Below are 12904 nucleotides of genomic sequence, written 5' to 3'. Positions count from 1 at the left end.
TATATACAATTGTATTCAGTAATGTTTTCATCTGATAAACAAATATTTTACTATTTATATATTTTTCACGAACTCCTGAAAGGATTTTTTGAGGATAATATTTGAATTCTTTATGTCCTTTTGTCTGATTTTTTTTAATTTGGAATTTTGATTTCATATTTGGATAAATCATCAAAAAATAAGATATAAGGGATCAGTATTGAAATTTTTATATATCTTCAGGAATATAGAGAAAATGGCGGTCAAATATAAATATAAACCAGTTGAGAATGCTAGAAAGCATTTCCATACGAACTCCTTAACTCACAAATGCGAAAATTAAATTTTTAAATCTTTATGGTCTGAATTGCGTAGAGCATCAAAAATAAGTTAAAGAGGATCAACATTAAAATTTTTATATCATATTTTTTAGTTATATCGAGTCATTGACCTTACATAACTAAATTGAGTTTATTTTATTATACTAAATTATATTATATTGTCACAATGAGTAATTTGAAATTCTAAGTGACTAAAGTTGAGTTTATTTTGTCATACTGTCATTTGATACCCTACATGACTAAAGTTGTTTATTTTGTTATACTGAGTCATGTAATACCTTTCATGAGTTTATTTATCTTTATTTTGTTTTACTGAATCTTTTGATACCTCTATTTATAAAGTTCGTCTATAAATGTTTTATAGCATTCTCAACTGGTTAGATATGATATTTTAAATGACATCACTCTAAGTCATGTATTTTTAAACATTGTTTTAAATATTGATAATTATAATATAAGTAAAAATAAATCTTTGATATTAAACCAAATTTACGTTAAAATATTTTTAATTATTTTAAATTATTTATTTAAACTTACATTTAATAAAAGTTATATTTTTTTATTTTATTATAATATTAATGTAGAAAAAATAAATCTTTATATTGTTTATTGTCTTTACTTGACAATGCTTTAACTGAATAATTTATTTTAATATAATATATACTAAAAACTGAAATTAGAATAAACTTGATTTGTATGGTATTATAGCCATTGTTTAACTAAAGTTACGAAATATTTAAAATTGTGTTATTTTTGAAACTACTTTCAATTGTGATAATTTGTTTTTAATATTAATAAATATATTGATTATATTATATATTTTTATTTTAATTAATATACAGTATAATTAAAAATTGTAAAAATATTTTTTGACAGACATTTTTACAGTATAGTCTCAAAATGATATTATAAACAGTTGTTAATAATTGTTTTATTATTAAATCCATAGTTTTGAAAATAATATATTTATAAAAATTAAATGCCATTTATTTTAAAATATTTAATTTTGAAAATAAAAATAATAATATATTATTTAATAAATAAAATCAAATGATGACAATCGTATTTAAGATGTCAATTGATACTAACCGGAAGATATTTTTATTATACAATTTTGAGGACAAATGATTTGTAAAACAGATAACTTTTTAATTCAACTTAATTTAATTACAGTAATAATTAGCTTAATTTGTGTCATCAAAATAGTTTTCTTCTGTTATTATGATATTATTCAATTTTAAAATTTTATACTAATATTTTATAACTTAGAACTTAAATTATTTAAAAATTAAATTTATTTTAATAAAATTTTCTTAAAAAAATATATGATTTTTGTTTTGTTTACAACTAATGTGCAAATATTTAATGCAACATATGGTTTGAATTCTAATTAAAAATAGTTAGATATTATAAATGATAAGATATTTAAAATTTAAATTGTAAATGTAGTTTAAGTTATATTACTGTATATTACTCTAATACTGTATTAAATTTATTATATAATAAATACTTTAATATGTTTATAAAATATTATATTAATACAAAAAACTATTTGCTTTAAGTGGATATAAAGGTCAAACATACACAACGAGATTATTATTGACATTATAGGATACGATACGATATTTTACTTTCATATAATTATTTTCCTTAAAAGTTGTATATAAATCAATTTTTTTAAAATTTATTAACATAAATAAATTTAAGTTATAATCAAACAATAATAATCTATATAAATAGATATTTTTAATTAATAACATCTGAGACATTAATACAGGTTTTTCTGTAATACTTTAATAAAAACATTAATGATTTAATGATATGTAAATATTAAAATCTAATAATTATTTTACATTTTTTATTAAATATTATAATGAATATTAAAGCTTGAATAATTAAATATTACTGAAGTTTATAAAAATATATTTAATTGTGACCAGTGTTGGCAGAGACCAAATGTTTTTATAATACAAAGAGTAGTATACAGTATAATACAATGTAAAATACATGACCAATTTGGTTTACAAAAAAAAATTTAGCGCCACATAGTGCTAAAAGCATTGATATAAGCTAAGTAAATGATGTTTTATAATTAATATAGATTTAATATTATTTTTAAAAATAATTTATTAATTAAATTAATTAATTATTTGATTTTTATAACTTAGAAACAACGATAATAATAATAATAATGCATTTTCTAACAATTATATTTTTACTAAATATTTTTAAGTAATTTTTTTAACATAATATATATTAGTTTTTAAAATTTGTATAAAACATGCATTACATTGTATTTTACTGTATTATACAAAGTCAAAATTCAAAACCTTGTATTTTTCCAACCCTGATTGTGACATACTATCTTTTATATAAAATTTAAAAATTAGATTTAAATATTTTTAAACATCAAATAAATAAAACTGTTTGTTTAATAATTACATTAAATTAAACTTTAAATTATTAAATCGATTTGCATTAATAAAAGCATTAATGCATAAACTCATAGAAACTAAATTATAGAGTATTGCAAATAATTTTGTCGTTAGAAATGGGAAATCATTTAAATTAATTGCTTTTTATTGCACTATAAACTAAATATTTAATTACAATAATTGATTGATTTTTCACTATTGCTTTTGGTTAGAAATATTTTTCAATTATATTATAAGTTATTACTCTATAACTAACTTATATTGTAACTTATTTGTGACTTAAATTATAACTTATTTTATATCTTTTTAATCATTCAAATCAATTAATTATAATAAGCTTTCGATTAGTATACATAAACAACGTTATGTTTTTTGAATATTAATACAAATTATTGTAAACTTAATAATTTATATTTTATAATTACATAATACTTTTATCTTTAATTATATTCTTAAATTTTTTTATAATCAGCTATATATTTAAACAGTAAATTTATATTAATATTTAATGATGTGTTTATTGATATTTTTAAATTTAAAATTATATAAAACCAAATTTTAAAATAAGCAATGTAACATATTTTCAAGTAAAATTAGAGGTCGTATACTTATTTGATAATCACTGTTAAATGCTATCTATAATTAAAATATAAATTACAAATTTGAAAGAAATTTAAGTAAATTTATTTTAATCATAACTTTTAACAATACAGTAGTTTATAATTATAATATTTTACTAGTTTAGTAATTTATTTATTTATATAAAACTTAATATAAATTTTAATTAATAAATGATTTTTGTAATAATATAAATTATTATTAAATTAAATTTTATACTGGTATAAAAACAACTGTATATATATAGTATATGTTTTGTATAATTATAAACATTGATTTGTGTAGATTTGTATCATATCATACCATAGATTTTGCATAATATTTTTACGATTGATAAGTAAATTTTGAATATAGATTTTATTGATCTAGATTTTATATTAAATAAAACTTAAAATCAATTTATTATGTTACTTATGTCAAACTATATTTCAAAATAAAAATACAAAAATATTTAAAATATTTTACTTAAAGCTAAACATTGGCCATCAGTGAAATGTGTCAATCAATTAAAAAATACAATTTTAATAAAGGTTAATTTTCAAATTATTTAATAATTACAAATAATATTTATTTCTTATTACAAATTTAAATTATTTTAAATATTCATTAAAACAGATGAGATATATATTTTAAGACATAATTGAAAATAATTTTAATCGACACTAAAAATAACAATTAGAGAGACACTTGCGGTTAACAAACTCAGTGGCAATTACTTTATGGACTCAATAATCAACATAAAAGTTTGACACAAAAAATAAATGCAACAAATAAACATTTATATAAAGATACCCTCAATTATACGTAAATAAGATATTTCGATATTTAAATCATCACTATTTAAAAAAATATAAATAACATATTTTTTAGTAAACATCACAAAATCAAACTTGAATTGCAAAACACATATCTTAAACATTTCCTTTTAAAAATAAGTAATTATAATATTCAAAGATATATTTTTATTTATTATAACAATTATATTTGATTAAATAATTTATTGATATTTCAAAATTTTTACTATAATTTAATATTATTAAAATACAGTATTATAGTAAACATATTTTTTATAAATAAAATTTAATTTTTTAATAAATTAAAATAACTTTTAAAAATTAACAAATCAAAGTCACGATTATCAATGTATTATGTTTAAAAATATTAAAAATACACAATTTTAGAGTAAAATTTAAAATGCATAAAATTATGTATGAATCATTACAAAATTAAAGTATTTTAATTATAGACAATTATATTAATTATTTAAAATATTACTAAACATATATAAATAAAATGTTTATAATTATGATTACAATATATTACATAAATAAAATTATGAAAGTAGAAAATTAATTATAATTAAAATTATTTAAACTATTATAATATTATGACACTAATATACTTATTTTAATAATAACAATAAATTGTTATTAATTTTTACTAATTTAAAGGAAACAAAGATTTATAAAAGTAATTTGACATTTAAATTGTTTAAATTATTTAGTCAAGTGTTGATTACCTAATTATTTCAATAATTATTAATAAATACTTAACTATAGAATCCAAATCTAAATTTGAATTCAGGAAAACATTTTTATAATAACTTATCAAATGTTCAATTTTAATGATTTTAATGCTTACTTTATTGCACTTGAATCCTAAAATACATTCGTATAATATATTATACAAAATTATCTTAATTTAATTTACTTTTAAGTTATTTTATTAAAATGTATCTAATTAAATGCATCATAATTTACATTTGTATTTCAAATAAAAAAATAGACAATGTAAATGTAAAAACTAAAATATATTCATATTTGTTAAGCATATTTAAATATGGTTTTTAAACTATTGAATTAGGTTAGACATGAAATAAATATATATTATTAAAATCTCTCTCTCTCTCTCTCTCTCTCTCTCTCTCTCTCTCTCTCTCTCTTTCTGAGATAATATGAAAATAACTGTTAGCATAAAAACAAGATTTCCTGTTTTAACTGCAAAAAAGATGTGTTATTTTTTTAAGTACTTTATAATTCATATCTCATATTTAGAAAACATAATATGAGAAAGATTTTGAAAAATCAAGTCATTTGTAGTGTTGTAATCTATAAATAGAAACTCATTTATTTGTAATAACATTTTGTTGAGTATAAAAACTTGGACTTAAATAAATTTTAAACAAAAGTAAAGTAATAATGAAATATTCAAATATGGGTTCGTTTATTATATAATTGAAACTTTAATAAAACAATAAATAAACAAAAAATAGAATAACATTATACCAATCATGTACTATAATAATGTAATATCAATCTAGTATTATATTTATAACTATAATCTTAATAATTCTACTTCTAGTATGTATTGATTTTATTTTTTAAAATAATATTTTATTTATAATAGAATTATTAAAAATAATTTAAACAAAAAATACATTTTATTAAATTTTTTAAATAATACATTTCTGAATAACATTGGGTAAATGATATTATATAATATATTTTTAATAATATTAGATGTTTAAAAATGAGTTTTATTTAAACTTTACTTATAAAACATTTACAGTACATACACTTTGATGAATATATGATTTTAAAATACATTATTTGCATTTATTTTATAATATATTATAAAATATTATAAAATAGATGAAAAACTAATTAACTAAATATATATTACACATATATGTATTAATTAGTAAAATAGTTAGAAAAGTTATGCCCTTCCCTTGGCTTTGGCACCAGCTTTATATCCCTGATTGTGGGTCAATCCACCTGAAAACTGTTGTTGACCGCCATAACCACCGCCACCACCATTATATTGTTGTTGACCTCGACGTCCCTCTCCTTTGTGGACAACAGTGTGCACCTCTTCAATGACTGGTCTAATCTCTTGAGTCACTCGACGGTAAGGCTGAATGATTTCACGGACCTCTTGGATGACGGGCTTAACAACTTCGTGGACAACACGGTGTGGTTCGTCCTGGAAGGAGGCGTGCTCTACTTGGGGTGGGGAACCGGGTGTATGGCTCTGATGGACATTAACACGACTCGAACCAGTTTTGAAATGCACCTGAACTGGCACGTGATCGGGATTTACTTCTATGATTTGTGGCTGAGAGTAGTCCTGTTGTGTGGCCACTGGTCTCAACTCAACTGTCCTTCGTGTCTGAATAGCCGCATCATAGGCCGGTGCGCTACCATATCCTTGAACTGCATAGGGTAAGGGTTGGGACAATGTCTGTCCTCCATATGAAGCACCCGATGATAATTGTGCGACACTACCACTATAACCGCTGGCATTGCATCCAATGGCAAACAATACTACTACTGCAAGCTTTTGAGTGAAGTTTAAAATTTTAACAAAAGTTTATAATTTGTTTTTAAGATTAAATATTATTTTTATTATTATTAGTAAAATGTTTTTAAAAAAAATAATTGCTCTAACGTTATAAAATTTATTAGATATTTAAAATATTATTATATTTTAATTATATTAACATTAAGCATAAATTCAGGAAGTTTTGTTTCTAAGTTATAACTAATTATAAAATATATATTTAGCAAAATTAGAGTAATAGCTTATAGGCTTTTGGCATAAAATAATCTCTAACTTTTATTACATGATTTTTTAACTAAATATATCTTAAATATAAAAATTTCAACTAAAATAAATAAAAACTATAGATATGAAATAACATTATAGTTTATACTTTATTACTCAAATACTAATAAAACTATTAATAAATAATTCTTATAATTAATATTTATATTTAGATAAATTGTATGAAATATTGATAATCACTTACTCTATACATTATGAAACCGTTATTTAGTGAACACAAACACAAGTTTTATACAATCAATCGTTCAAATGGTATGAGAGTTGAATAACTTTCACTTAAGACTTGTTCTGTCTTTATATACGGCACTCAACTCTCAAACTTATTGGATGTTCACTTCAAGTCAGGTATACAGAGCACAGGTATACATACAATGCAGGTATTGCTGAATGCATTTGAATGGATGGCCAAAGAGTTTGCAGACCTGACAGAAATGGGAACACAAACAACACTTGAGATCTGGCTTTACCTCCAATTCATATCTTTTAAAATGACATTTAAATAATCTTTACATTTGACGACAGCTCTTGAGTGTAGCTCTTCTTTATAAGTAATATATTTAAAGTAATTTTTAAAACCACTTATTTATATTTATTTATTATTATTATTATTTATATTACAAAATCAGTGGGAAATCACTGGCTCTTCATATCTTATTTGAATATATATATATATATATCTATATATATATATATATATACTGTATATATGCTTTAAGTTGGCGATTGATTTATTTTTTTCAAAATTTAAATTTCTATTTCTAATTCAATAAACTATATTTGGTTTTCACATGGTATGGCCTATTAACATGTTGTGATGGGAAATTGAAAAAGTAATTTGACATTAAATTAGAGCACTTTTAGATCCAATATATTATAATAAAATATTGTATTTTTGTTCCCAAAAACGAGAACATCCTCTTATTCTTACATTATTATTATTAATGACCACTACTTACCTAACTGTCCCAATCATTGCTATTTTAAGTAATTTATGATAAATAACATATTCACAAAAGTAATAAATCTGATTAATATAATACAATCTATCAATGTATAAAAATACAATTTTTTTGTTTTGTTTTGAAAGGTCATAAACCAAATGACATATTCATTATATTTTATTTTTATTTTACACTATATTATCTACAGTATATAATTTTGATTGAGCCACAAAATGCTTGAAATTTATAATATTGAAACATATAAAAATAAATCATATACAGTTAATTACAAATTTTAAATTATAAATATTTTAGTATATTTTTTAATACTATAAAATTTAAGACTATACTTAGATTAAAATTTATTCATTGATATATTAACATAGATATTAATTGTTATACACTGTATAATACAATGTTATATGTTACAGCACATGTTATATCATATTGCATATAATCATTATTATATTTAAAGACTACAATAATAATAGCATAGTTTTAATAAAACACTTAGATATTTTAAGCATAAATAATATGTTTATTTTTATTAAATCATATGTAAATCATTATTTAACTTTATATGCAAAGTAAAGTTGTAAATGAAATTATTATTTTATTGTTTTTTAATATTTTAAAATATTATATAGGCTACAGTTTTGTAATATTTCACAATTAGTTTGTAATGCAGTCTTATACATTGTGTAACATTGTATAAAATCATTAAACATTAAAATATTGCTTATATTTATTTGTTAACAAAATATAAAAATTAATATTTTAATAAAGTATTATCAATATTAGATGTATAATACAGTATTTTCTAAACTTAATATCAAATTATGACCTCTTTATCAACAAATCAATAGTAAATGACATTTTGTTTTAATTGATTGTTAAACGTGTATTTAAAATTAATTGAAATATTTAGAAATATTTACATTAAAGCATTAAAATCATACATGAGCTATGTTTCTATAATATTTGTTATAACAATTTTATGATTTAATTGATGAATGTCTATAATAAAAAATATATTGATACAAATATAAAAACTACACAATTGATATATGAATAAAATTAATGAAATGTCTAAATATAATATAAATACTGACTAACTCGTAACTTATGAGTAATTATAATATGATATAAATATAAATATTATTTAATTAGTGTTTGGTTTTGGTTTTGATGAGATAGTGTTAATATACTAATGTTAGGCAAATAAAAATTACAGTATTATTAAAATTCATTATAATATAACAACAATTCTTGAATTTTTAAAAGAAAATCTCTATTTTTTAATTTTATTATATTTTCTAAAAATACAATTATTAGTACTTAATCATGAATTTAAAATTATTATTTTAATTGTTAACTTTCATTATATTAATAATCAATTATTATTTATAACATATTTTTATAATTTAAATTTATAAAGTTCTTATTATAAATTCTTAATAGTGTATTAATTATTTTTAATTAGACTTTTATTATCTTAAAATTTTGTATTGCAGTTATTTAATTACTAATCACTTGGTAAACTTAACAAAAATTATCTCAACTATTTTTATAAAATAAAAACAACAATTATTGCATAATATTTACATAAAGTTTACAAAAAAGAAAAAATGCAATAAATAATCACAAAAATAAAGTATAAATTAATATTACATCAGAATCTTATTTTTGTTAATAATTTACTTTTATTTCAGATGATTTAGATTTGATTTTTTAAATTTATAATTAAAATAATTGTGTAAAAATGTTGTTTCTAATTAAATATTGTCAAAAATAATAATATTTTTATTCTCCCAACACTTTTAAAACTAGTATATATTTAATATACTTATAAATGAGTTATAATTTTTTAATATTTCATTTACTATAATATAAACTGTTTTATTGATGATAAATGATATTGAGATTCATTTTATAAACAATTTGAATTTATTTTTTCAATAATAATTAATACTAACATATTGTGTGAATTATGACTTATTTGGTGATTTTCTCTTTATAAATAATTTGTTACAAATATATTGTGTAGATATTGTTTTGATTGTTATCACAATTATTGTAATAAATATCTACAATTGTGGCCGAAAACAAAAATTGGTTTAAATGTTACAAACGGTAGTAGTTATTAAAGTTTTTAAGTATAATATGCTTTATGACAAAAATATAAATAGATTTTTAAAATTTATTTATAAATAATTGTATTTATAATATTTTAAAATATATTTGCTCTATTAAATGATTTTTTTTCTATTACATTCAGCGTAAATTTATAAAATTGATAATTAATTGAGTATTATTAATTTTTATATTTTTAAACATCTATGCAACTCTTATATTATTTTTATATATCAAGCATAATAATTATTTAATCAAATAAATATTTATTTTATTTAATCATTACTTTCATTACTTCAATATATGTAAATAAAACTGTTTATTAAAATATCATCAGCTGTTTACAAATATTTATTTAATTGGCGAAGCAATTAGCGTTATATTTAGAGATGGGCAAATAGAAAGTTTCTATAAAATTTCTATAGAAATTTAACTTTATTGTGATACAATGGGATCCCCATAACTATATTAATGAGGCATAATAATAAACATATAATACTATATTAAATGTACAACACTATTATACAAAATTGTATATCTATATATAAAATACAGTAATTATAATTATTTTATAATAATCAGTTTTGTAAAATTTTATTCATTATTTTATTTTAATATAATTTTTAGTATAATATAATAAAATTAATTATTTTTTATTTAAATTAATAATTAAAATACTACTAATAATAATATTTAATTATTAATTGTAAAAACCATACATTGTTACAAAATAACCATGGGGATCCCATAGATAGAAATTTCTTTTAGAAACTTTCTAGAAATTTCTCTTTTTGCCAACACTAACTATATTCAATAAAAATAATCTTTTTGTTTGTTTATATATATATATAGAGAGAGTATATATATATCAGGGTTAAATAAGGGGGTAGGGCCAAAATGCACCTAAAATTTTGATTTTACCCCTTCAAGACTTTGACGAAATTAAAAAATGTTGTTTAAAAACGAAGAGAAATGACCTAATATTTTATTAAATGTTATTATGTTTTTTGAAACATATTAATGTAATTATTAAATAATAAAAAGTAAGATATTTAAAATCACTTAAAATTTGTTGAAAAGACAGTACAATTAAAATAGAATTTTAAGATAAATAAAGTTTGAAAAACAATATATACTGTTTATTATAATGTTTTTATTAATAACACTTTTAATTTTATAATTACTTGAATTAAAATTTAAATAATTAACGAACTAATAATTAATATTCAGTCAATATTTATATAACTAAAAATAACATTTTTTTAAATAAAAATTATTTATCTAAAACAAACATTAAAAATTGTTGTTATAAGTATTTTATTATTTAAAAATAATTAAAACACTAAAAATAACTCATAAACTATATATTAATGTATTTTTAAATTTTAAATACAGAATTATTTTATTTAAATTTTGTTAAAATTTAATAGTTTTATTAATTATAAAAAATATTTTGAGAAATAATGGAATTTATTGACAATATTTACCAATTTTCCTGGGAATTACTCTTGACTCCCCTTTTTTGGATTTTTGAAAAATTTAATAAAAGCTTTCGCTTCAAACTATATATTCCTCAATATTTTTGTCATTTGACTCCCTTATACTCCATTAAAATTCAAAATCTTCATAAACCTGATGTACAATATATATATATTTCTTTATTTTAATTATATTTAAACACTACATTATATTTTGGTAAAAAAGAATTATAATCAATAAATTATTTAATATAACACTTATTGCTAAATATATAGTTTATTTTTTAAAATTAAATTAAGTGTTTAAAGAGTTAAGTCACCATTTTATATGCTTTTCAGGAAATTTCCAGAAATTAGGAATAAAATTCCTAATAAATTCTTTAAATTTGGAGTATTTTCTTAATTTATTAAAAATGATATATATTTAAGAAAGTTATTATATTACAAATAGAATATTACCGTATTTTAAGATAATTATAATAAATTATACGATAAAATTTAATGATTTTATTATTTTAATTTTACATTATAAAGGAAGAATTATTATTCATTTTTAAATTTAAAGAATTTATTGGAAATATATTCCTACTTTCTGGTAATTTCCTCCCATTTACTTTGAATATTTGGGAATTTATTGAGAACTTGATCGCTAGATTTCAAAATTTAAAAAAATTGCCGTTTAATTTAAAAATGCAATAAAAAGGTATATATTTCCGATTTTTTCATTTTTTCCATTTCATACAACTTTTACTTTCCAATACTTTTTAAAGATCCAAACCATGTTTAACCCCTGATATAATATATATTATATATTGTATTATAAATCTAATTGCAAGTTTGTAATTTCAAATTGATGTCTATCTATTGAAAACATTGAATTATGTTATTTAAATAACATCTAAAAAAATTTGTGTGCTATGAAGTAAATAACTCATAATTTTATATAATATTTTTCAATGAATCGTATGATTATTTATCGATAGGAAATCAATAAAAATTAAGACATAAACATATTAACGACACTTTATATGTGATAACAAATCAATGGGACTTTTTTTTATTGATTCGGTTGTCAACAAGGGTTACCATCAATGTAATGGTTGTAATACACTAATCAACTCATTATTAGATAATTAATGTCGAAATCAGACATTTAGTAGTCATCTAAGTGTCTGTTGTTTAGAAAAAGCCTTCAAAAAAAACGATCATAAGTTAAAAGATTATGTATTTTATAATATTATTAAAGTTTTTTTTGTTTCGATGGCATAAATAAAACTATTAAAAATGCTTTATATTAATTTAGTATTATTACATTTATAGTAAATACTATCCTATGTATTATACATTTTCGT

At 19.1% G+C, this 12904-nt stretch overlaps 1 protein-coding gene across 1 annotated transcript; it reads right to left on the bottom strand.

Annotated features, from left to right (window-relative positions):
• Window positions 1-6091: 6091 nt before the first annotated feature.
• Window positions 6092-7535, bottom strand: LOC128957933 (uncharacterized). The gene is made up of 2 exons (XM_054303748.1): window positions 7185-7535; window positions 6092-6712 (listed from the first exon to the last, which is right to left on the bottom strand). The coding sequence occupies exons 1-2, from the start codon at window positions 7191-7193 to the stop codon at window positions 6092-6094; spliced, it is 630 nt and encodes a 209-aa protein (XP_054159723.1). The 5' UTR covers window positions 7194-7535.
• Window positions 7536-12904: the final 5369 nt, after the last annotated feature.

The sequence above is a fragment of the Oppia nitens genome, unplaced genomic scaffold, assembly GCF_028296485.1.
Source record: "Oppia nitens isolate AA-2021 unplaced genomic scaffold, nextdenovo-longstitch-racon4-pilon3 scaffold3_pilon_pilon_pilon, whole genome shotgun sequence".
Taxonomy (NCBI): Eukaryota; Metazoa; Arthropoda; class Arachnida; order Sarcoptiformes; family Oppiidae; genus Oppia; species Oppia nitens.
This window is presented reverse-complemented; position numbering and strand designations above follow the sequence as displayed.